The following is a 27,466-nucleotide window of genomic DNA, read 5'->3' on the forward strand; positions in this document are numbered from 1 at the left end:
CCGGTTTTTGAAAAATCATCGTATCTTGATATTGTTGACAACAAAAAACATAGGAACATTATTGCAAAATTACGTTTGTCCTCTCACAAATTATCCATAGAAACGGGCAGACACCAGAATATTGACAGAGATCAACGCAAATGTATATTATGTAACCTTAATGACATCGAGGATGAATTTCACTTTGTTCTTAAATGTCCTTATTATAATGATGTTAGGAATGCATTAATTCCGAACTATTATAGAATCCGGCCAAATATGTTCAAGTTTATTAAACTACTTAATAGCTCAAACAAAACTGTATTAAGAAAGCTAGCCATGTATTGTTTAACATGCTTTAAAATAAGAGAAAATGTCATATATATGTAGTGTTAAATACAAATACATTTTTACAAAAAATAAGGTCAGAAATATGTAATTATACCTATATTTGTAAACCTATATGCATAACATTGTGTGACCACTGTGTATTAAACCCATCCATGTACCATTCTCACGAAATATGTTCACGAACTATGTTTATTTCGTGTTTATTTAGATTATTTATTCTTTAAAATGATGTGTGTTTTTGTGTGTACTTCAACGCATGCTGTTATTTATATGTATGTTAATGACGATGAGCTTCACATGCTTAAGTCAAAAATAAACTATTCTGTTCTGTTCTGTTCTGTAAAACGAATTCGGACGGCATTAAGGAATAATAGTAAAAGTATGCATATAAGCTTTTGCCAATGGGCTCCAAGAATTTGGGAATTCTATAATGCATCACGATATACTCTTGAATATAAAAGAAGTCAAGCGTGATGCAGTAAACAAAAATACAACTAAATTAAAACAAAGTTTGTTCAATTGTTGAATTTCTATATGGAACAGCATAATGTCTTGCTCAAACGCTCATACGTAATATATTATCTTTATTAATTTTACATAAACCGACTGTGAAATATAATGCTTCCGAAATTACGAAACGTAACCATTACTATATGGAAGAAACATGCCTGAAGTCATTGGAACCAATTAAATTCTCTTAAATAATATATACGGAAATCATAATGCGAAACGGATGCGGTGACAGGTCGATCTATCTTCCGGCTGTCCTACAGCGAGCTTATCATTAATTATGCAGGAACGCTTGAAGCATGGAAATTAAATGTTTTGTCCTTCATCGGAACGTGCGTACCCTCGGGGACACGAGTCAGTCCTTAGAAATGCTAACTGGAAAAGAACATCGCTTGACGGTCAAATTTGAACTGGCAATGATTTATATGCTAGTTTAGTTTATAGCTGTTTAATTTATCTCGATTTCATCGACAGCTTAGGGCTTATTGAAACGCTCTAGTGTACATTTCCTGGGTAGAACCAGTACTTAGGCAGAGATTAAAAGAAAACTCCGACAGTGAGGGTCGAACCCGTGACCCCGGTCGGTAGGCGGACACAATATTCAGTACGGGAAAGGGCAAACGTTTGCTTCTAGAGGTCCCAGACTCGATCCCTAGCGTAGTCACATTTTATGTCTATCTTTTGTTCTTGTTATTTTAATTAATTTAAAATTATTCTTAATATTACAGTTTTGTTAGAAAGTAATGTAAAGATATTTTAAAAACATACAAAAATCTTTCAAGAAGCCCCTTTAAAACCCTGTCCTAGAGTAATTGTGTTTGAAGAGTGATAAGTAGGCTATAGTCTCTTTAAAACTTGACGTTTTGGTATCATACAATATAGACCGGAACTATCTATATGGACATGACTTGATTAGAAAAAAACTTCAGTCAGGTTTGGCATTGTAGATGTACACGTTTGTGATTGAATTGATCGTATCACTGTTCGCAGATGATGCTAATTCTTGGAATAGTGGAAACGCATTCAGGATTTTTTAACTATTGCACGGTAGTCTAAAAAAGATGATGTTGATCTTCATCGAGCTCATTTGACCCTCACTATAACATCCATGATGTACACTGTTATGCCCCTACGGAGTGGACATAATGCTTGTCATGGAGGCATTAGGCTCTGAACGTGTTCGTCCGTACGTCTCTAACTCCTTAGAAACGTCATAAAGCTTGCGTTTTCAACTCCCCTTTAACGGCTGGTGGATCTCGCTCAGCCTCTATTTCAGCCATTTTTGCGTTCGGGCTTATCAAGTGCGATAGGATTAAATGGGTACAGCCCATGTTCTTAATCAGTTTTTATCCCTTAGATACGTATTTTCACGCATTCCTTAGAAAGTTAAATGTAATTAAAGACCTTTCTTACTGAATTCAAGTTTTAAAGGCTTCATGTCCAACCCTGAGATACTGATGAGCAGCAGACAGCATTAAACCTGAACAGACTGCGAGTAATTCGCAGGCTGTTCTGGTTTTATGCTGTTTACACGCAGCCATTTTCACTTTGCTTCTGAGAGAGAAAGGGTTAATCAGCTGTTAGGTTCGTACATTCAATATCCAGCTCTAATGAACACTTTTAAATGATCTAAATCAGACAAACCCCGGTAGATCCGTGAAATATTCATGGACTCTCTGTTCCTTACCATATCACAGAAAGCTCATGAATATTGAAGCCGTAATTATGAGTTTGTACTCCAGTTCAAAGCCTTATAGATAGTGAATTATATAGCTTCAATTTTTAACGATTTATTCTCCACGCGACAAAACGAGAAACAAAAATATATCATATGAATATCTATCAAAGATTAAACGATGGTTATTCAACGCGTGTGCGCTCAATTTCCTATAAAGATCCATACAATTCCCAGTGGCGTTTTACAAACTAACTGTAAATATTTGAGTGCGAACGAAGGGTATCATATACAATGTCAACAGGTTATTAAACACATTCTTCATCACTTACTTTTCTACAAGAAATCATCATGCTCATCGTCATCGTGATCATCATAATCATCATCATCATCATAATCATCATAATCATCATAATCATCATCATCATCATCATCATCGTCCTGTGTCCCGTAATCGTTCATAGTTCATGGACGACACATAGTTACTGGCAATGTTCATTACTCTAGAATTACCGGTACGTAGCCTATCATTCGATATCTCGTCATGCGCGAATTGCCAAGATGACGAGTTTTTCATTAACTCCCATTTTCTCGTGCCGCTCTATTTATGTTAATTTCTCTGCATAATACAGGGTAAAATATTCAACAACACCATGTATCAGTTTCTAGTCCAATTTAATGTCTAACATACTTAATATTTTCGGTTATACAAATACAGTCTGATAGCTACATGATCGTATCTTTCTCGATCCGTACACCTCCAAGTCTAAACGCTAACTCCCTTTTGTTTCCCTCTAACATCCGGCCCGTGAAACTCAGTTATGAATTCCATTGGTCAGTGTTCTATGCGTGGTTGTTTCTTATTGGATACATTACTTAAGATACTGAATCAATGAAGCCCTGGGAACGGGATAAACAAACCACTAAAATATTTACAAGCTTTATCCAACCTTTTGATGAGAGATTTAACTGAATAAACACTATTGCCTGACCAATACAAACATACCTGGCCTTGTGTCAACTATACTATTCTTTAATCTCTCCCTCATCGATAAGCTTATTTGAACATATGTGCACTTTGTGACTGTCATGTTTACTGGCCATTTTGATAAAATTTTCAATATTTTTTATATGAGGTAAATCCATATATTCCACCCATAATTTCTAACCATAATGTGACACAACTTATCCCCTCAATTTGATTTTTATGTATTTTAGGATACAGAAAAATCTTTAAGAATTTAAGTATGGAAGTAAACGAAAACATATTAACACATACGATGAAAAAATCAAACACGCAAACATAAGAACATAAGTGACTAAAACATATATATGATGAAAATCTGCATATTATTAATTAAATTTTTATCGAATGTTTCTGCTGAAATAATAAAACGTCGGAATATTTAAATAGTCAATGTCAATCACAATGACGTGGAATGCGTCACTGATTTGGGAAATCCGATACGAATAGTGTCCCTTTTTGACATCTTTGCTGGAGGCGATGTGGCGTCTAGGTGAAGAGATGAGACGTCCGGTTGGAGAGTATTTGACATCTGGTTGTAGATGGTAACATGCAGTCGATTGAAACGACGGCTTCCGAATGAAGACGGTGATGGTCGGTCGGAGAAGCTGTTGGTCCTCGGCTGTTGCACGATTTAGAATACTTCAAACGTTTATTATATCTAGTTCTGGAGAATGTCTGCATTCATGACTGTAGTATTATAATTAGTGTTTATGTACATGTAATAAAGGTAACACACATATATATATAAGTTCATAGACGATAAAATGTTCACCTAATATATGTACAAAGTACGCGCGATTTTTCATCATCAAGTCCATTCATATCATCGTATCTTTAAAAATCATTTTCGACGACGCGTGAAATGTCCATTAACAGTCCACTCGTTGTATGGTACTGATGCTGGTTCACAATTTGGATCCATGTCGACAATGTTGGATCCTAATTGAAGTCGTCTGTTACGTCAACTGATTCTCGACGGATACATCGTCGTCGAAGATATCGGTCGATGACATATTCTTCTTCTTTGTCGGGGTGTTAAGATCTGATCACGATCTCAAATGCGTTATGAACGCATGTTGCTGCAGGCAAACCACGCCAACGATGTCAGGAGCGCTGCTTTTCTCCTTAACTTGTATCGCATTGGCAAATCTTATAGGGTCAATTACATGAAATGATAAACGGGCCTTTTATTTACATATTAATGGAATTTGCTATATAAGCACTCAGATTACTATTCACACCTATGATAAGATATACCCAAATAAAATTAATGTGCTAAAGAAACGCGATTCTCGTGACACAAATTCATTATGTTTAATTTAAACTATACGCATTTGTCTATTAAATAAAATGCATTGTGCTTTATTATGTTTTATTTACTTAGAGAACAAAAATTTACAAACAAAATCCCTTGTCTTAATGTAGTTATTCTTATAAAGAAACGAAAAAAAACTATATATATGATCAGTATCAAAAATTTAATGTATTATAGCAATATAGTTGTATCTTTTGCATTATACTAATAAAAGGACTGTGTTGCTTTGAAGGATATTTACAAACTGTGTTAAAATGTTATCTACGCCTAAAAAGGTGTTTACTTGAGAGCTGTAGGGCATAAGCTAGCGTTAATTTACGTCGTTGTCAAGTGCGTTATCATTAGCTGGTCTGATACGCGTATATTTGTATAATGTTTTATGTGCAAACATACGAAAGCATCGGTCAATAAGATTAGGTCGATATACGATACAGGTATTGTGCGTCGTTTGGAACGATACCGAACACTCTTATAATCAATTATGCAGATCCCGATATACATTCAATCCGAACTTGTATCGTTATTTACCTTGAGAAATTGGAATCACACTTATATAATCAATTATTTAAATATCATTAGTTTGAAGTAACGTTGACCTACGAGCCTAATTGTTTATATAGAGCTAAGACCATATCAACAGATGTTCCCGATAATGGAATTACATTGGGGAAATGAAACCATATTTGTACAATAAATTATTCAAACTTCATTATTCGGTGTGACATAAAACTTTATATAGCCTGTACAAATAAGATTTTCTGTTGACCGCTTTCATATTTACCGTTACAACGATAAATGATGTAATAACAATCCTATATGTCAATAGGTTGACCTGTTCGTCAATCAACCGTCTGTCAGTTATATAATCCTTCAATTTCCTAATCTTAACGTATGGTATTGAACTTTTCAATTTATTTATCCCACCCTGGGTGTAAATGTATTCGTGTTCATACTTGAAATAAATCGTAAATCGGGTGTTAGTTTATGTTAATATCTCCCAAAAGTTTTATTACGTTTCAGAGCTGGTTGCTATTGCGCACGGATAAGTGGTATTTCACCCGTATACTAAAGTATGACATTTTCATTTCATTCTAAACCCGTATATCCATGCTAATGACGATACATTATCAAAATCGGACGATACCGTCCTCTATAATCCTGTTTTTACATATATACTACATATACATTCAAAACATATTTCTCTATATACAAAAGTTTGGGGGTCTTTAAGTCTCGACATCTATCTCGCTTTATTTTGTAGTCCATCCATTTACATGTGTTCAGCCATTGTCTGAAGGCACGTGAAAATTGCCTTCTTCATTGCGTTATTTGAACGTGAAGTCTTTGTTGTCAATTTTCGTTTTTTGTGTTTTAACGCTACCGCGTCAATTTGCATCTGATCGTCTGAAGAATCATTTTCAAACGTACGTACAGGTGAGTTTTGTGAATTACCGTTATTGTAATGCATCGTATCTGATTCACTGGAGCTTGACTGTATATCCGCGAATTGTTTGTTTCTCAAATGTTTTTGCAATTCAGCGAGCGGTATGTTTTCCTCGTCATCCGTGTTATCTCTAATCTGTCGGGTCTGTTGCGTAATTACAGGTAACCCATGTACTGACGTATTTGAATCGCTATCAGAAGATAATGTGTCGTCCGCAAAGGCTAAATTTGCTTTTCTAATCGGGCGCGCTAACGGTTGATTTATCACTGGCCATTCATCGATATTTGCGTGTCTTATTTGATCAGCGTGAACTTTAATAGTTGAGTTGTCTAACTGATTTTTTATTACGTATGTTAACGGCGACTTTTGTTCGATTATACGATAATATGGCCTCCATTTACTGTCTAATTTATTTGTTCGTTGAAAGTTTTTGTAGTAAACGGGGTCATTGATTTCGAATTTAATATCTTTCGTATTTTTATTCGCATAATCAGCTTGTCTACGTTTCGATTTTTGAATTTGGGCACATACCTTTTTAAATGATTTGTGTTGTTCTTCTAATATTATTTTATGATAATCTTCACCGTGATATTTACGTCTAGGCTTTAACAAGTTGTCTATTGGAAGAATAGGGTCTCTATTAAAAAGTAAGAAGAACGGTGTGTGCTTCGAAGTCTCGGATGTACAAAATCTCATTGCCGCTAAAGACATGTTTAAATGTACGTCCCATTGTTGTACATTTTCTTGAACCCGTTTTGATAGTATATTATTCATAGTCCCATGTGAACGCTCGTTCATGCCATTAGACGCGGGATGATATATTGTCGTCTTTACGTGGTCAATGTTCATTGATTTTAATGTTTCCGTGAAAGCTGTGCTTGTGAATTCTTTTCCGTTATCAGTTATAATTCTTATAGGACAACTATGACGGCAATAAATCTCGTTCATTAACAGGTGTATTACGCTATCAGACGACTTATGAGGCGAAGCGAAAGCTTCTATGTATCCTGAGAATTGATCTACGAAACATATTATATATCTATTTCCGGAAAGCGTTTTCGGATATGGACCGCATATATCTATGGAAACAACTGAAAACGGAAACGGCGGTATGGAGGTATCTGACGATATGGGAGCTTTAATTGCTTTTAAGTTTCTACTTTGACATATAATGCACTTAGATACATAATCATTCAATTCTTTGAACATTTTAGGCCAGTAATATTTCTCTTTTAGTGTCTGGAAAAGCCTTTGAGACCCAGGATGTCCGTTTTCATCATGGTATTGCTTGACAACTGAATCAGTCAGGTGTTTAGGTACAAACAGCCTGAGAGTAGGTTCCTCATCTACGTTTGATATGTAGTACAGTATGTCATCAACCGTTAAATATCTATCATCTTCACTCTTGTTCTGTTTCCCTAATCTTAATCTAGCTTTAATCTCAGATATATGAGGGTCTTTTTCTTGTTCTATTTGCATATTAAGCCCTGAAATATTATTGTTCGACGCTGTGTCGTCGACTGGGATTGGCTGCGGGGTAATAATATTATCGATTATTTGCTTGTGGTCAATGTTTGTAGAGTCGATTACGTTAATTTCGCGTGTTTGGTCTTGTTTATTTATTTGCGAATTGATTGTAAAATGTTTATCGTTAATATCTAATTCTAGTTCTGTTTGATCGCATTGATTATTCTTTATTTTGGTTTTTGGAGGTCGGCTTAGAAAGTCAGCAATAATATTCTTTTTTCCCGGTATATATTCAATTTTGCAGTTGTAACCCGCTATACTTAAGGCCCATAATTGTATTTTCTTGTTTTGCATCGGACTTTCCAATAAATACTTAAGCGGCTTGTGATCACTTTTTATAACAAATTCAGCATTGTGTAAATAATGGTGCAATTTACTTAGACTGTAAAATATGCTGTAACATTCTTTTTCAATGGTACTATATTTGCATTGTGTGGGGCTTAATCTGTGCGATATGAAAAATATCGGCTTTTCGTCCACATAATCCCCGGTCTCGTCACTGTCGCATTTTTGAGTCAAACAGGCTCCGACGCATTTATCAGATGCATCCGTATAGAGAATATAACCTTTTTTTGGATCAGGGTATGAAAGATAAGGGATTTGCGTAAATGAGTCTTTTAATTGTAGGAAACTATCTTCGCATTGTTTTGACCATTTAAATGGGACATTCTTTCTCGTGAGATTAATGAGTGGCTCGACTACTTCTGAATACGACGGACAGAATCTCCTATAAAATCCCGCTGCGCCTAAGATAGATCGTACATCGCGCACGCACATTGGCCTAGGGAATTGTCGGATCGCTTCCACTTTTAACGGATCCGGCCTTATACCATTTTGATCTACGATGAAGCCTAGGTATCTAGTCTCTCTTTGTAAGAATTGACATTTTGATAGTTTTAGCTTTAGGTTATGTTTACTGAGACTCTGTAGTACTGTATCTACGTGTGATAGATGAGATTGCAAGTCAGGTGAAAATATTAAAATATCGTCTAGATACGCCACAGCGAAGCTCTCACAACCTTTGAGTACTTTATTAGCCAATTCTTGAAATATAGCACCGGCGGAGGAGGCACCGAAGGGCATAACATTAAATTGAAATAGACCCCTGAATCCCGAAGCGAAAGCCGTTTTTTCTCTGTCCTCTTCCTTTATAGGTATTTGCCAATATCCCGATATCAAATCTAAACTGGTGAAATATTTACTTTTACCTAATAACGCCAATATATCATCTATTAATGGTAATGGATAGGCAATTGGTTTTGTAATTTTGTTTAATTGTCTAAAATCAACACAAAACCTTTTCTCGTCTTTATTATCTTTGTTTGAGTCATGGTTATTTTTCTTTTTATCTACTAAAACAATAGGGAAGCTCCACGGACTTCTTGACGGACTTATTATGTTTGCGTCTAGCATTTCGTCGATGGCTTTATCTATGAATACCTTATTGTTTAATGGTGTTCGAAACGGCCTTAATTTAATGGGTGGATGATCCCCTGTGTCTATGGTAAATTCTATTGCTGAAGTTTGTGTTAATTCTAAATTATTTCTTGCGAAGAGAGTTCTGTGTTTTAAGAGTATCGGTAGAATATTTTCTTTTTGATTTTCATCTACACGTAAATCTGATAAGATTTCATCTTTAGATAAACCTGATTTCGGCTGATTATTTTTAATAACTTCTTGTACTGAGCATATTTCATTATCATTTACCGATTTTATTCGCCCTATGGCACAGTGTCGTCTAAGCCTTATTGTTTTGTGCGTATTGTTTATAATTAAAATGGGAAATTGTCTATCACGCGTTGTCTTGACGACTGAATTAACAATTGTTAAACCGGGTTCATTATCAAAGAAAGAATTGCTTATTCCATTGAATTCATAATTCGTATTTGAACGTATGCAGTTTCTTTTAGCTTGAGCAAAGAGTCTATATGCAGTTTGTGGTTTTAACACAGTATGTCTAGTTAATCTCGCTATCGTTGAAAGATGTACATCTTCTTCTAGAGGTACATAACAGTTATCAATCCTCAAACATCCTAAATCAAAGTATAAACGGACACCATTATCTTGTAAAAAGTCTCTTCCTAAAATAACATTTCTATTAACGTTACTTACTACAAAAAACATGTGCTCTTTATATATGCTCCCTATTTTGAATCTCAATTTTACACTTCCGTGGACATGTAATGAATTTCCATTTACCGACTTTAGATTTACTTTTTGAAATATCAGTGCGGGTTTTTGTTTTAACATATCATAAGTACGTTTACTCACGATGCTGACTTGAGCGCCCGAGTCTATCAAGCTCCTAAATTGATAACCACCTGTTGAAATAACACAAGAATTTGGACTACCACACAAAGCGATATTATATGTCTCGACTTCTTCATTCTTACCATAGACCCCTTTTTGGTAAGAATTTCCTAGTTTTTTCGATTAATGTACGTTTTTCTTTGAGTACATTCTCTACTAAAGTGTCCTAATTTACCACAATTCCAACAATCAATTTTATCTTTCCAATTTTTGTCATATTCGTTCTTGTGCCTGTTACCGTTTTGATCTATCGTATGACCCTTCCGCCCTACCGTATATGCACTTATCTCGCGTTGCCTACGGCGACAGATTTCAATAGAATGACCGTGTTTCTTACAATATGTGCAAACAATAGATGACCTAATATAATCGATACCTGTCTGAATATTATCGGTCGTAATGTTATCAAGTCCATTTATTTGTGATCGTAACTCAAACCTAGCTCTGACACTTTGCTCATGTATAGCGCTTTTTAAAGCATTTGATAACGTTGCATGATTTTCGCGCATTAATTTAAGTCTCAAATAATCGTTTGATAATCCGTCGATAAAAATTTCTACTAACTGTTTTTCTTTATAGTCTAAATTTCCTTCAATATTTTCGTATGCGTCAGTCGCAAGAGATAAAAGTCGCTCAGCGTATATTTGAACATTTTCGTCGGTCTTTTGTTTAGTCGTCTTTAATAATGAGAAAGCGTATTGTGGGTCTTGAATTTCTGCAAATCTTAATTTAAGCTGTTCCTTTAAATCAGTCCATGTCCCTGTCGGATCATCAGTCAAAAAACGATGTATGTAATCACTAACAAGCCCTTTACTAGATTGGTAAGCAACAAATTTTAATTTATTCTCATCTAAATTGGTAAGTGTTCCATATTTTTCTACATTTTTAATCCAATTTTTAAATTCTTTTGAATTTCCATCAAATGATTGTACAACCTGTGAAATAGTCTGAGTGCTTATGGCCGTTTTAACATCTTTAATTTGTTCATTTAAATTTTGAAATAATTCAGGGATTATTTGATTTGCCATTTTGATACAAGCGTTAGGAAATAAAACAGTCACTCACCGGAAGTTGCAGAATGTGTGCGGTCTGATGTCGTTGTTCCCGGCTCACGGTTGTTGTTACTGGTTACAGAAGTTGCCGAAACGGAGTTTCTTCGCGTTGTTTTTCATGGCTTCGTAATCGTTAGTGGTAGTATTTCTTTGTTCGAATCCTTGGTTCACGAGCACCATTTAACGTCCTGTGTCCCGTAATCGTTCATAGTTCATGGACGACACATAGTTACTGGCAATGTTCATTACTCTAGAATTACCGGTACGTAGCCTATCATTCGATATCTCGTCATGCGCGAATTGCCAAGATGACGAGTTTTTCATTAACTCCCATTTTCTCGTGCCGCTCTATTTATGTTAATTTCTCTGCATAATACAGGGTAAAATATTCAACAACACCATGTATCAGTTTCTAGTCCAATTTAATGTCTAACATACTTAATATTTTCGGTTATACAAATACAGTCTGATAGCTACATGATCGTATCTTTCTCGATCCGTACACCTCCAAGTCTAAACGCTAACTCCCTTTTGTTTCCCTCTAACATCCGGCCCGTGAAACTCAGTTATGAATTCCATTGGTCAGTGTTCTATGCGTGGTTGTTTCTTATTGGATACATTACTTAAGATACTGAATCAATGAAGCCCTGGGAACGGGATAAACAAACCACTAAAATATTTACAAGCTTTATCCAACCTTTTGATGAGAGATTTAACTGAATAAACACTATTGCCTGACCAATACAAACATACCTGGCCTTGTGTCAACTATACTATTCTTTAATCTCTCCCTCATCGATAAGCTTATTTGAACATATGTGCACTTTGTGACTGTCATGTTTACTGGCCATTTTGATAAAATTTTCAATATTTTTTATATGAGGTAAATCCATATATTCCACCCATAATTTCTAACCATAATGTGACAATCATCATTGTCATTTCCAATTCAAGTGAGACCTCTTGTTTAACGGTAGGCACTGCGTTCAAAAGTAAAATAGTGTTAGACATTTCACCTTCCAGATCGGGTTCGATTTCCAGTTTGTAACCTTTTCTTATTGTATGCTCATGTGTTATTTTCTACATAATTGAATTTTAAATACATGTTTTTAAGTCAATTTTAGTATAAAACTAACGACTTAAAATCATAACAATATTTGACCGTCATCACTTGTTAATAAGTCAATAGTGGTATGATACAGCTATGCTCGAAACCGCTCATACCTCTACGCTGTGTTTGTACAGCAATCTTGTGTTGATATTCTTCATCGGATCATGATGAAAAAAACACTATGAAATCTCCACAAGTGCATGCATTTCGGAACTCTGTTGAATGTGTTGATTGAATGTTGCTCTACGGTGCATATTGCATTGCACTCATTAATTATTAATGAAAGAAACCAATGAGCAATATTAGTGATAATTACTATTTGTCATTCTGAATTGTGTTTCAAATTATGCAAAAGCATTGAAATCGCGCCACTCAATATTCTAAAAGGCCTTCGAGATTAATATTCACGAGTGCTTACATTTCTGCTTGACAGATCCGAGGTAATTATCATTTACATGTAGTTATACGATCCACGTTCTGGGAAAACGGGGCTTAACCCTTTGCATGCTGGGAAATTTGTCTTCTGCTAAAATGTCGTGTGCTGAATTTCTAAAAAAAGCATTTTCTTCGATTTTTTTCAAAGAATACTATCAGAATAGCAAACAGTTTGGATCCTGATGAGACGCCACGTTCTGTGGCGTCTCATCTGGATCCAAACTGTTTGCAAAGGCCTTCAAAATTCGGTTCCCGCACTGAAAGGGTTAATGCATGTGCGTAGTGTCGTCCCAGATAAGGTATAATGTAGCCTTAAATGGTGACAACAAGGGCAACATTGCCCTAGATAGCTCACCATAGTAAAAGTTTTAAACATAAATTGAGAGAAAACATTATGTAATGATGCTACATCTGTATCTTTTCGGAAATTCGTTGATATCTCTCATTGCATTGTGCATAATATGGAAAAAAAACATGGAAGAGAATTTCTATATGATGTGATTTTCTAAATATTTCACGTCTGAACCTTGTCATTTCAAAGAAGAAAATGCTGAAGTTATTATGCTGATTAAGTATACTTTATCAAAAAGAGTGTATACTTGTAACAAAATACGCAAATTTAAATGTCTGGGTTACAATATCAAGTTTGATGATTATTAGATTAAAAATATTTGAGTTAGATAACGAAGAACATTCATTTGAACAAATTTAGATTATTCAAGGGCCATTAATGAAAAGTGTTTCGAGCGATCTTCCTGGTTATTGTCCTTTGCAGAGATTTACTGTCCACAGATATTGTGTCCTAGTTTGATGATGATACGGGGAAAACCGAGTTGAATTACACTGAAAACAAGGTAAATTTGGCCACTTTTTATACTTCAAGGGCCATGGTTCAGATGCGTTTCATAATTATCAATCTGGGAATCGATTATATGAGATTATCACAAAGATTAATTTATCATATTATATGCGCTGTTTGCGCAAGAGATTGGGAAAGGTTAACCCATTTATGCCTAGTGGACTCTCCCATCCTTCTAAATTGGATCAATTTATTTCCAAAATTAGGGATGTCTAGTATATTTATTTCTATATTTAGACTATTTCTTACAGAAATTCCTTTAAGCAAACAGCGCAGACCCTGATGAGACGCCGCATTATGCGGCGTCTCATCTGGGTCTACGCTGTTTGCAAAGGCCTTTTTTTCTAGACGCTAGGCATAAATGGATTAATATGATCATTTTTATAATTCAAGGGCCATATTTCAGAAGTGCTTACTGCAATCTTGCTGGTTATCAATCTTGGAAAGATATGTCAAGAAACATTATTACAGATAACCATGGATAACTAGTAAAAATACATTAGCACTCAGCCTACGCAAATAGATTCCTTACTGGCGTTGTTGACAGAAACTTTACGTTGTTAAAACTGCTGACAGTATTTCCCCGATTTTAATTAGGATTATTTTTATAAACAGTTAACTGTCAATGAAAAATGTATGATTTATATGAACCCATTTGTATTGTATTTCTCAAATGCTCATGGGTTTACCTTGACGGCGTCATCTTATGTATATTCAGGTACGTTTACTTACAGCACTCTCCAAAATCTGAAGTTCAAAATGTTCTAGCATTATAGGCGAATAATGATCATGGGATCGCAACAGGTTACACAGCAAATTAACAAAGACATCATAGAGAAGACGATTATTAAAATTACACGTGTCGTTTCGAGTGACAAACAAACAGGACAATTCAAATGAATAATGCCGAAATCAATTCGGGTTAGTATATTATAAATACAACATGTTGGTTTATTTTACGAAAACTATTCATTCTGATATGATTATCGTAACACGTGACCTGTTTTATTTCACTTCGCGATTTCGCTATGTATAAAATTTACTCCTAAAATTCAACTCGTAACTGTTTAATTCGAAACGCAGATAGAAGTCTGTTGCTGTCCGTAGGATGTTTAAATTACAGCATACATCTTTTATGTGTTGAACCGGTCATAATAAAAAATGAATATTACTTTTCTGAAGATCTTTTAGAAGGGTGTGTAAACTGTCAAGTAAATTTCATAAATGAACTGCAGTCAAATGCTATTCGATTCTTAAAAATAATATTCTAAATACATCAAACCTTGAAACACAATTGGTTACAACATTAATTATACCAGGGTCATGTTGTGCTTTAATGGCTTTGTGGAGTTCAATTGCAAGACTTTACAACCTTTAGGAAGCCGGAGCTAGTGTTATTTGTTCAACAATTGTGTTTGGCATAATTATTGGCATTAGCAACGGCAATTTATTTGTGTTTTAAACTGGTGGTAATCATAGAACGTAACGCACCAAGATTTCTCCCAGCAATGGTGTCACCAATCTTCTGCAAGTCGTCGATCAAGAACATGTGCTTGTGTGGAGCAAAGACGTATAATATACCAGGATGGGAAATCACGCGCTTTCCCGTAAACATCTCGCGGCGGGGTCACGTGGTTAGCTACCAGCGCGTACCTGTTAAAATGGCCGCGCGTGTATGGTAACCGATCCCGCTTTGTCGATGTCGGATAAATAAATTACTTTATGAATTATTTTCAGGCGATTATCACATTTTTGTTGTTAAAATGATTGTTTGAAGTTGAGATTGATTGTTACAAATACAATGTTAAACAAGTGTTAAACAGTGTAAACAAGTGGTTATCATCGGCGAAAATTTGCCAGTTAAGTCTTTGATTAGACTGTATTTTATAGGTCTTTGATTCCACAAATATGTTCCATATTGAAAGAGTTAAATTGCTTTAATGATAACAGGCGTGGGGGACCATGTCAGTCGAGGGCGGGACGTTATATAGTACCAAAATCCTAGTATTCAAAGGAAGGTCATTATTTCATATATTCTTTAACTATTAATACGATATGCATGCATACTCATTCATGCACTCTCAAACATTCATTGGTTTACTCATTCATTTATTGAAAAATACCCCCAATCAGAACAACCTCAAAACAAAGGAGTTCACTTTTATGTATATTTGCGTTCCTCACTGGTAAGTGGTTTTAACAGTAATTGTAATATTGTTATACCACCAAAACATCAGTCGAAGATATTCAAGGTAAATAGTAATTGATAATTTCAAAGTCTTATTTGACAACGTATTGCTGTTGATGTTAGCTTAATTTAAGCATAATAATAAAACATGATTTAACGTCTGCATTTTGGAATCATAGACAGAACATTTAAGAGGCATAAAACAGATGGCTAATGCGGCAAATGAATAACAACGTAAAATAAATAAGTACATAAAGAATGTTTTAAGCAAAATAAACGTTAAGTAAATACTAGTAAGCCCGCTCTTCAAATGTCAATTGATATGAAGGTTCAATGAAAGTATCATCATATACTTATGTTGAATATTCGCGAAGATGATGTCTATTCGCTTACTTTGTCCATTTTCCCGGATTTACCAAACACGGACAGCATGACAACAGGTGGCTATAGAGGAAGCGTGCATGTCCTGGGTAGCAATTTGTTCGCACGTCTCTTAAACGCTGACCTAAGACCCCCAGTTCCAGATCAAACATGATATTCATGACAAAGATATAAAACAATATTTAATTCACATGTAAATAAATAAATACAGTTTTAAACATAAACTGAAACAATTATGCTTTCAAAGCAAAATGAGTAAAAAGGACAATTATACAAAGTGTATTATTAAATTCAAAGCAAATTTGCGTAAATGATTTTCAAGCGGACGCAATATCTGCACCACATATACCGTTTAATCGAACACTATAATAATACATTTTCTTATACAATAAAATGATCATATTTAATATTTGGCACATACAAAGACAACAGATGTGTAAGCCATACTGTTACAGCAGCAAGAACAAAACTATTACAATTCAGCAGTTACATATATACAATCGTATCGCGACAGTAGCATTACAGGTTGACATATAAAGCAATATCTTAACTAAATAAATTTGCGGACGTTTGATCAACGAGTCTTTTCCAAAACACAAGCCTTTTCAATAACAAAAACATATAATCAACTATTTAACCTTAAAATGAATATCGTCATGACGTACAAGCTACTATATAGCATGGACCTAGAGTGCATCGTTTTGTAATAGATCAATCGATAATTGTTTCCAAAAATACTTTCAATAAGGTACGAAACACATCTTTATACTTAATGGAGAAGTATTCGCGTGTTGTTCTATTATATCGTCATACATATTAAACCTGCTTTCACATTAACTTAATGTTCATTGGGTTACAACTCGTACATGGACGCATGTCAAGCATAACACAAATATATATATAGATATATTTTAAGACCCTTGATAACATTCAACATGGGGATCTGCCTTTACGTGAGCGCACCTATTTAACAATAATGTTATCGAAAAATGTGATCAAAGTTTTAAATCAGCAAATCATCATCATTTCGTCGCTTCATAGGCATTATAGGATTAATACAACAATTTTCAAACGTTTATATGAACAGTTTTCTTAACGAAGATTACATTTCCATAGTATTCTTCCACACAATAAATAACAATCACCAACAGACGACAACCCCTTATCTATACATGTGTGTTACAGTTGCAAGTCAAATGGCTTTTGATAAGTGTATTTGTTTACATCATCATACTTGTCCATACATTACGATGATTATTTACTCGACCCCCTTCCATCATCATATTCATACTAACGTCCATACCAATCTCACTCTGACGTCTGCGTACCGCCTGCATAATAACATCCGTCTCTTTATCCATGCCGAGGGCCATTCTGTTCATGCATATCAGCCACAGCAACTCCATCTCTATCCAACAATTAATTACCAACAGACGATACCTCCTTACATCTATATATGTGAATTTCAAGTGCAAGTCAAATGGCTGTTGATATGTGTAATCGTTCTACATCAACATACTAATCCATACATTCCGTATATCATTTACTCGAGCCCCTTCCATAATCATCCTCATCATAACCTCCCTCACAATCTCCTTCTGACGACTGCCTACTGCCTGTATAATAACATCAGTCTCTTCATCCATGCCGAGGGCGAATCTGTTCATGCATATCAGCTGCAGCATCTCATACTCTATCTTTCTCCCGCTGTACCATCGTAGTGGCTCAGGGTGAGCATTAATAGCTTGTCGTATAATCGGTAGTCTCAATATCATCCGGGGACCTTCGGTCATCATTTCATCAATAGTAGCTATCCAAGAACGTTTCTGCTCATGATCCAGAGCGCAGGCTGCCATCAGATTTCGCCCTGGGATCATGTAATAAGGCAGCTCTTTCGTATCTATAGCAACTCTTAGCGCATATAATCCTTCATAAAGCCAGTGAAACAGACTGCTTTCATGAAACAATGAGTGCGGGTTATTTTCTGCTATCCATAATACAATGTTTTTAACCGTGAACGATGTCACCTCCTTCTTTTGCGGTTGTAATACATCTTTCTTCACCATTTTTAATAGCACATATAATTTAACCTGAGTGTCGTTAAGATTATTTATCAGTACGTTTTCCCCGGTGTTAAAACACATTCTCCATTCAACATGTTCGTAATCGCTGCCTTTAACCCCAACAGGAGAAACAAATGCTCCAAGTGATACAACCTCCCTAACGACGTCAGCTGATGGCCAGTAGCGATGTCTTGCCGCCCATCTTGTCAGGATGCTGGGGCAGTAAAAATGAAGCGCATTCACGGTATCGCGTTTTAGAACACCAATTGTTTTTGGCGTTGAAGGTCCAGCACGCTCATGTTGTACTATGCCCTCCCTCAGTTTAAAGTTCAACAAATGATTAACATATAAGTCGCTGCTTAATAGTCCGCGACCAAATCCATCATCACACAAGGCGTTGTACACTTCAATCGAAACATGTGTACCGTATCTCTCTAGTAGCAGTCTACAGTGTCCGGAGTAACTAATACGACTGCAGGATCTAAATATGGTTATCTCCACAGGAACGCTACTTGAATCAACACCATCTTCTAAACAGATGACACTTTTTGTAACAACCAACTTGTCTACATCGCTCTCCAGATAGCTGGTCAGACCCTCAGCCTTGCTACCCGTGGTGATACACGCAATACCACGCATCTTTGCAGTCGCATGCCTGTCCCAAGCCTTGTATGCTTCTTTCCGAGCCTGTCGGATGTGAGGCCCATAACCCAGAACATTCATTAAAGTAGAAGTCTCAGCAGAGGCTTGTTCATTTTGAAACTGAAATTAGTTTAAATTATTTCTATACAAAGTGATATACATGTGTAGCGAATATCAGGCTACTGTCACATGTAAGTGAGGCTTAGAAACATAATTACGGCGAGCCTTGTCAACCCAATCTTTTAATGGTGCAGGGCCTGACATAAAACAAAGAGATAGGATAGTAATCTGCGTTTCTGTTTACCATACATCCATGCCAACATTATATTAGAAATAATAATACAATATTACGACTGTTCATTCCTTTAGCGGGAATGAATTGGCAGTTTGATGACATATTACTTAAGACGTCATAAAATCTCGGGCTCATCATTTGTAAAATGCGATTTGTTTGTTTATCTAGCTTTTTCCATTAAAAATATATACATATTCGTATCGAAGTGTTTGTGTTGTTGCATGTGATTCGATATAACCGAACATGATCACATACCTGTTAAAGAGTAATATAACGTATGTCCAAACTGACTGATATAAACTCCTATAAAGGATTCATATCAGCGTAAGTGTATATTAAAAAAACGAAATGATATCATATGTTTCCGTCTTCGTGGTTATGTATGTCCAACAAAAGAATTTGAATAAAACTAACATTATGTGATGCGATAAAAAGTAGTCAGCAATAACATAATCATAAGTTTAAAATATGATCAACAATCTTAAGTGCAATATATTTAACCATAGACTGTGTTTATATATCAATACAATTAATCATCGTTTTAATGGAAACAAACTGGACCGTCTTACCCAAGCGTGACTGCTGGACACACTGACCTGTTTAGGGACCTCTCCTGGTTCATCACGTCTGATGCCTTCGTCAGCCATTGACACAGTTCTGCAGTTAGATACAAGAAACAATATTACAGATGAGTTTATATCATTATGGAATGTTAATATGTCAATGGCATACTTACATTTATATAAGCAACACAAACATAGTTTCCTTATAGTAAATCAGGAGTTATTAATTGTACAAAAACGTTCATAAAAAATCATCTTAAAATATAAGCATATCTGCATTCATATGATTGCAAAAAGTGTGCAACATGAAATTTGCAGCTATAACGGCTGGTAATATTTTATTGCAAAGTGCGAGTGTGTATTAAAACGCTCGTTTCAAAACTGCGTTTGATCTTAAACAATGTATATGTATAACTACAATAATAAACATGTACGTTTTGTAATATTTCCTGTTTAACTTAGGGAGAAACTAACGCGTTCAATAAAAACTGTAGGTTTCATTGACTGCATATGTCTTTAATGCACTTGTTTAGCATTTCATGTTAAAGGTTTCAAATTCTATTAATTGTATGTAATGTTGACGAATGCAATTATTTAATCATCGTCATATGCTAAATACTACGGATTCCGGATAGTGCAATCTATAATCTCGCCCTTCTTTCATCAAGGGCGACACACGAGACACAAAGCGATACACGATATTTTGCGCGACAGTCGCGGCGACGAACTATATATTTAACATGATATATCGCCTTTTGGGCAACCTACACATTGTCACGCAATAAATCGTGTATCGTGTGTCGCCCTTGAGGAAGGAAGGGCGAGATTATAGATCGCACTTTTGGGATTCCGTAAAATAAACTGAAAGGAAATAATATACCACCTCCTCGGCCTGGCGATTAGAGTTTGTTTTTGAGCCGTTTCGGCATGACTTTAACTGATCAGGCCGGTAGTTTACCTAGCAGCTTTTTACAATGCCTTCTTGCAGACGTCCATGAATATAGGATACTGAAAGTTAAAAATCATCTTCATAGACGATAAATAAAAACACAATAAAACTGTACCAGCAGGAGAGAAACTTAACAGAAAGACAGACTCTTTTATCAATTGCTAAAAAATAAATTAACCCAACAATGTGCAAACTGATTATGTGAAATTCGTTTTAACCGGGGATAAATGTCACAATTAACACATGATCTTACCCCAAAGTTATAATGTCTTTAAAATCGATAAGAAAAAAAGTTGAATATATGACAATATGCTGTGTTAAAATTTTCTTATTGTGTGATGACGTATTGCTGGTAACCTTTTCCAGAAAAGTTTGCGGAAAAGCACACATGTTTCTAATCACTACCAATTCGCAAAAAGGTTCGTGCATTGATACGGGATGGTGTCATTAAATTGAACTGTATCCGTGAAAGTGATAACACCCCTGAAGAAACATAGACGCGTGCTTTCACAGCTGACTGAAAGAAGATCCTTCTCGTGACAATCAGGAACTGTGCGAAAGCGCGAAAATAATATTTAGATATTAAAACACTAGTACAGTCACCTTGTTTGTGTAAGTACACCCGAACGGCTGACATTTATTGCTTAGCTTTATATGATAATTACTCTAAACCTCAGAAGGAACCCATTAGCAGCAATCGCAACGGGTTGATAACACCTATTTTCCCCTTTAAAGCGGGTATATACGATTTTTTATATGTGTTTAATTGTAATATATTAATAAACAAGGGACAAAATTGTCACAAAACCAGGTTTTCATTGTGAAAAAAAATCTGATAAAGGGAGACAACTCAAACTGAACTTTTTAAATGAACAAACAAAGTTAACACCCTTTGTAAGTTTGTTTTAAAATAAATCTATTTTTAGTCGTGGCGACCTTGACATTGGAGATATTGACGTGATTCTTTTGTGCGACACACCGTCCCATGATGGTGAACAAATGTGCCAAATGATTTTAAAATATCATAATGAATGACATAGTTATAGCCCAGACAAGCTCATTTATGGCTATTTTTTACCTTTGAACTCAAAGTGTGACCTTGACCTTGGAGATATCGACGTAATTATTTCGCGCGACACACCGTCCAATGATGGTGAACAAATGTGCCTAATGATTTTAAAATCTGACAATGAACGACATAGTTATGGCTCGGACAAGCTCATTTATGGCCATTTTTGACCTTTGAACTCAAAGTGTGACCTTGACCTTGGAGATATAGACGTAATTATTTCGCGCGACACACCGTCCAATGATGGTGAACAAATGTGCCAAATGATTTTAAAATCTGACAATGAACGACATAGTTATGGCCCGGACAAGCTTGTTCCGCCAGCCCGCCAGCCAGCCCGCCAGCCAGCCAGCCAGCCAGCCCGCCCGCATTAGCCAATCTAATAACCAGTTTTTTCCTTCGGAGAACCTGGTTAAATATGTTACAATTACACAAAATAGGCCAGAAAAAATATACATTAAAGCCGAATTTCATAAAATGCAGCAAAGACAAATTAGCGCCCCGAGACGATAGTGACGTACATATTTTCCTACAATAACCGAAGCATTCGTCTTTGTATTATAAACCGTTAAACTACGAGGGGTGTTCCAGAAGTTCGTGGATTTTCGCTATAACTTATTAGTTTGCTGGTAAAAGTCAATGCAATTTACATATTATACAAACCAATTATCACGGACTTTATATATAAGCTAAAAATGCATGAATTCCATGAAGCGCGTTTGAAACGCGTTGCCATAGAGATCTCAGTAACGACATGCGGCGCACGCGTGTATTTTATTATAAGTATGACCGTTACGCGAATTTAAATTTGGTTTAAATGTCGTTGATAAACAGAATTTAAGGCAAATTTCACGTTACAGCGCCTAAGTCCTCCTTACAGCCCGGATTTGGCCCCTATGGACTTCCGCGTCTTCCCGGAATTTAATCACAATTGCTCGGTATTCGCTTTGCAAGTGAACAGGAACTTTCAGTTGCTGTAAAGCGAATCGTGTCGTCTTTTGACGCTGACTGGTATACAGACACTTTTGACAAGTGGATTTCTCGACACATAAAGTGCATTCGCGTTGGAGGTGATTATGTGGAAAAGATTTGACAGTTGTTAACTTCATAACGTCATTGACGTTGAACAGAAACGTTACACGTGCGTCGGTGAGCGCATTGTGCACATGTTTAAATCTCTGATATATATTTATTGTTTTATGTATTTCCATGATATTTGGAGAGTAGATTTGGAAAGGAGGAAATATTCTTAACATGCTATTTGTTTGTCCATTTATGTTACCAAATTAAAGTTATAGCGAAAATCCACGAACTTCTGGAACATCCCTCGTGAGTTTAGATGCACATCGTACATGTAAGGTATACATGCTGGCGAATTCGGCTGTACAGCCGTTTTCAATTTCAGAATTAAATATCTGGCTTATTTCGTATTTTTCAACACATGTTCTTCTTAACTTTTATTTTAATTTATATTGATATATATATATATATATATATATATATATATATATATATATATATATATATATATATATATATATATATATATATATATATATATATATATGTTTTTTACACAGTTTATATAAATTCATAAATATTTGACAAAATCGTATATACCCGCTTTAAGTTAGTGTATCGGTTAGACAGAAAGGAAAGGGGCGTGACGAACGCAAGGACTCAGATAATAATGGTATTAGATTGGTGAAATTATTATAGAAGAACTGGTTTTAAAATAGGTCAAGCAATATCAAGTTGATATGAAATACAGATTGCTAAATACAACAATATATGCCTATTGTATAAACAATGATAACTCGTATGAAGCGGATAACCTTGACACAACTATTAGGTTTGGTTATCTTTTACGAATAACGATTACACAAACACTTAAAACCGAACATGTTGTAGTTAGACAATGTTTAGGATCTGGAATATATAGGTTAATGTTACTGTTATATAGGTTACTGTTGTTTACAGTCAAGAACATTCCATATATATGCTGCTATTTATGATGACGATAGTTATGCTCAGGTTGATGATAAAGATGATGACGACGACGACGATGATGATGATTATGATAACAATGGCTACATTGGTAAAACATAACATTAGATTTTGCTCTTAAGCTTTCCAAGTTCATATACCATGCTGAAAAAAAAACCAAACGTAAGTAGCTCAATATTCAACGATTATGTACCCGGGGTAGTTTGTAGTATACTTCTGAAGAGTAGCCGGGGTACGTTTAAATAGCACCTGAGTCGAGTCGACAACGAAAAGTAAGCCTTTATAAATAAAGCTGGTGAAAATCAACGCAGATAATCTTGCATTTATGTAAATGTCGTTTAAATGTCTATTGAGCTATATTAATTCTGAATTCGTACTGTTCGTATTCGGCGATTAATAAAAAGACCCAAATCTGGTCGCTACTAAAAAGACATAGGAAGATTTATTTCCAACAGTGTTTGCATTATTTGACCATTTTTGCACATTAATATTTTCTCTCTGAAAAGCCACTTAATAATTGCTTAGTGCTTTAATTATTTTGCTCGGATGAATGCGAAGTTAGGTCGAGTCGGCCTAAACCGATAACAGCGCTAGTCCATAACTTTTATTAAATGTTTATGTTTATAATTAACAATACTCACATTAACAGTTTGCTGTCCCGTTTCTGCCCTTTCTCTGACCAGTGAAACAAGAATGTCAATTACAAAATCCAAAGTATTCGCAATACAACAATCACATTATGATGTCGTGCTTGGATGTTTTATTTGTTAACATTTATGTTTGATAGAAATTTGAATAATTAAACATATCAAATTTTACACATATGTTAGTAGGATAAACCTTCCATGACACATAAACACTGTCACGGGAACAATTTCTATGTACTATAATGATTTCCTTTCTTTCAGTACTACACAATAACATCCACAAACCAAGTGGAAGCATTAAAATCTTTTCATTACCAATTACGAATAACACTTATTCAATTCGGTTTAAACTTGTAAATTCATGTGACCGTTTATCAAGTTTACTGACGACGTACGATAAAGTGATTTGATTGGGAGGATACTAGTTGAAAGTCTGATAGCAAAATCGGTTATCATAAGTAGAAGATTATACACTGATAAATTAGCGATATAACAAGATATATTATATTCTAGTTCAATTCTAAGTAAGAAACTTAGTGCGCGCATTATGTGCGATAAAATAAGAACAACCTCGTTACAAGTACCCAGACCGGATAATATATAAAGAGTTTTATTTAACTAACATTCATTACATTTGTGTTATTTGTATGCTTATCTCACTTCAATTGCACAAACAAATCGTTTTAGTGATGTCATAAATTTCAAGTCATTTTATTTGAGAAAGAGAAATAAACACGATTTTGTAAATTAAGTTAGACTGCCTAAATATCTTAACAAGCCGTTAAGACAGGATACAAGATAATGAGCGAATGTTAAATAGAAATCAATCCGCAAAATGTTGATAACGTCCATTCCCGATATTAACTATAACCTTACTGTTATTTCAGTTTCAATATATTCCGAGGTGTTTATCGTCAAAAATGGATTGGGTTTGGAGTTTGAGTTTGGTGTTTTTTTGTTATGGTTTTAAATGAATATGTTTTTCCCTTGGACTGTTATCGTTTAAAGCAACACACCTTGAAATGAAATACATGTTAATCAATACATTTAGATGCAATTTGAAAGCTTGCAAAATTCTCATTAAATCTATAGCCTAGTTAGCAAGTAATTTATTATTTTTCTAAATTTTAAAACCGAAAGTAGGATTTCTATGCGTATACGCCCATTTCGACAAACGCGATTATTTATAAGTTTTAAAGCGCAAACAAATACGGATTTCTACCTTGTAACCACAAGATATATTCTCATTGGCATAGATACAATTAAATCTTTAGCCTAGTTAGCAAGCAATTATATTTTTTTCAAACGGTGCCGCTTTTTAAACCGAAAATAGGATTTCAAGACGTATAAGTCCATTTTAACAAACGCGATTATTTTTAAGTTTTAAAGCGCCAAAAGGCGCATTTCTACCTTGTAAACACCCGATATATTCTAATTGGCATGGATAAAATATGTTTCCCAATTATGCTTTTCATTTCAAGTTGTGTGGCTTTAAGGCCGACTCGACCTAACTTCGCTCCATCCAAGCAAAATAATTTAAGCACTTAGCAATTATTAATTTGCTTTTCAGAGAGTAAATATTCGTGGGAAAATAGTCAAATAATACAAACACTGTTGGAAATAAATCTTCCTATGTCTTTTTAGTAGCGACCAGATTTGGGTCTTTTTATTAAGCGCCGAATACGAACAGTACGAATTCATAATTAATATAGCTGAATTGACATTTAAACTTCATGTGCTTATACCTAAATGCAAGGTTATTATTTTCGCGCTTTCGCACAGTTCCTGATTGTCACGAGACGGATCTTCTTTCAGTCAGCTGTGCACGCACGCGTCTTTGTATCGTACGTGATAATCATATAATTCTATGTGCATTGAGGTTTTCATCATTTCTATTCAATGTAATGGGTGACGGGATCTTCGTTTACGTACGATAAATTATTTAGTTCTTAGTAATCTTAGTAATTAACAGTTCTAATATTGTTTCTGCCATATTTCAATTTCAATTAGTATTAAATGTAACCATTCTTTAACTTCTGAGAATGAGCGTTAAGCGCTAGCATTCTTTGATTTATGATAAGTGTAAATAATTAAATAAGTCGGTAGTGTAAACAGCTCATTTTATTTTCTGAAAGAATATCCAGAAAATACAGTGATAATTTATTAAAACAAGATAAATATTCGCACGCACAAATATCATTTATGATATATACGTACATATGTAACGATATTGATTCTTATTATATATTAATTAATCACACAGAATATTATACATTTTCACTAACAGTTTTCAGGCATTAACATTGTTTTATCAAATCATAAAATAAAGAAATTATTTATTTATGAGAAAACAGTACTATTAGTTTTACTAATGTGATACTTATAAAATAGAAATTATCATAAATACACAATATATATTTATTCGGATATTGTGCAGTCAAACAACTTTCCTAAATACTCTACATTGAATGTAACTGAAACAAATTAAAGTAGCAAGCGATAATTTAAATATGAATATATTTATTTGTAGCAAACAATACTTTCGGTTTGAAAATAAATAAGTAATAACATCTCGCCTGAAAGAATATCCAGTAAATACAGTGCTTGAATCGCGCACGGTATTTCCTTAAATTTTCTTTCAGTGGCAACTTTCTGAAATTTGATCAGACTTTTCCATATACGTATCTCACGTGATCCCACGTGGTCTCACGTGATACGCTTATTCACCTACATTTTATATTTGTTCGGATCAAAACTGTTAACCCTTAGTCATGGAACTTTCTCGAAGCTTCGACTGTGCACTTTTATTTTCCAAATTTGGGAAACAATTTAGATTGGAATGTGCTACTCGCTCTCTTAGCTTACTCAGCTGTTTTCTTATAGTTCATCAAGATAGTTTTCAACATGTAAGAATTTGTAGCTCACCTAGCACAAAAATATACCTATGTAGTGTTGTGAAACCGGGGCTTAATGCGTGATATTGACTGCACAATTCCTTACATAAAATTAAGCATTTCTAACAATATGCAATAGTTATTTTAAACAATATGCAATAGTTATTTTAAAC

General features: G+C 34.9%; 1 protein-coding gene across 25 annotated transcripts in view; it reads right to left on the reverse strand.

Moving 5' to 3' along the window:
• Positions 1 to 16,029: 16,029 nt before the first annotated feature.
• The window catches only part of LOC127838413 (uncharacterized), a 38,584-nt gene continuing 27,147 nt past the window's right edge, over positions 16,030 to 27,466 (reverse strand). For 8 of the 25 annotated variants that reach the window (XM_052366146.1, XM_052366149.1, XM_052366148.1 and 5 more), the window contains 3 exons: positions 20,608 to 20,735; positions 19,734 to 19,821; positions 16,030 to 18,989 (listed from right to left, as the gene is read on the reverse strand). In XM_052366146.1, coding sequence (XP_052222106.1) covers positions 17,670 to 18,989; positions 19,734 to 19,811 — 1,398 coding nt within the window. In that variant the 5' untranslated portion in view covers positions 19,812 to 19,821; positions 20,608 to 20,735 and the 3' untranslated portion in view covers positions 16,030 to 17,669. Of the gene's footprint in view, positions 18,997 to 19,733; positions 19,822 to 20,607; positions 20,736 to 24,393; positions 24,748 to 27,466 lie in introns of those variants that run through there. The other 17 variants (XM_052366157.1, XM_052366163.1, XM_052366158.1 and 14 more) reach the window with 10 other exon arrangements.

This window comes from Dreissena polymorpha, chromosome 7 (assembly GCF_020536995.1).
Source record: "Dreissena polymorpha isolate Duluth1 chromosome 7, UMN_Dpol_1.0, whole genome shotgun sequence".
NCBI classification, from domain to species: domain Eukaryota; kingdom Metazoa; phylum Mollusca; class Bivalvia; order Myida; family Dreissenidae; genus Dreissena; species Dreissena polymorpha.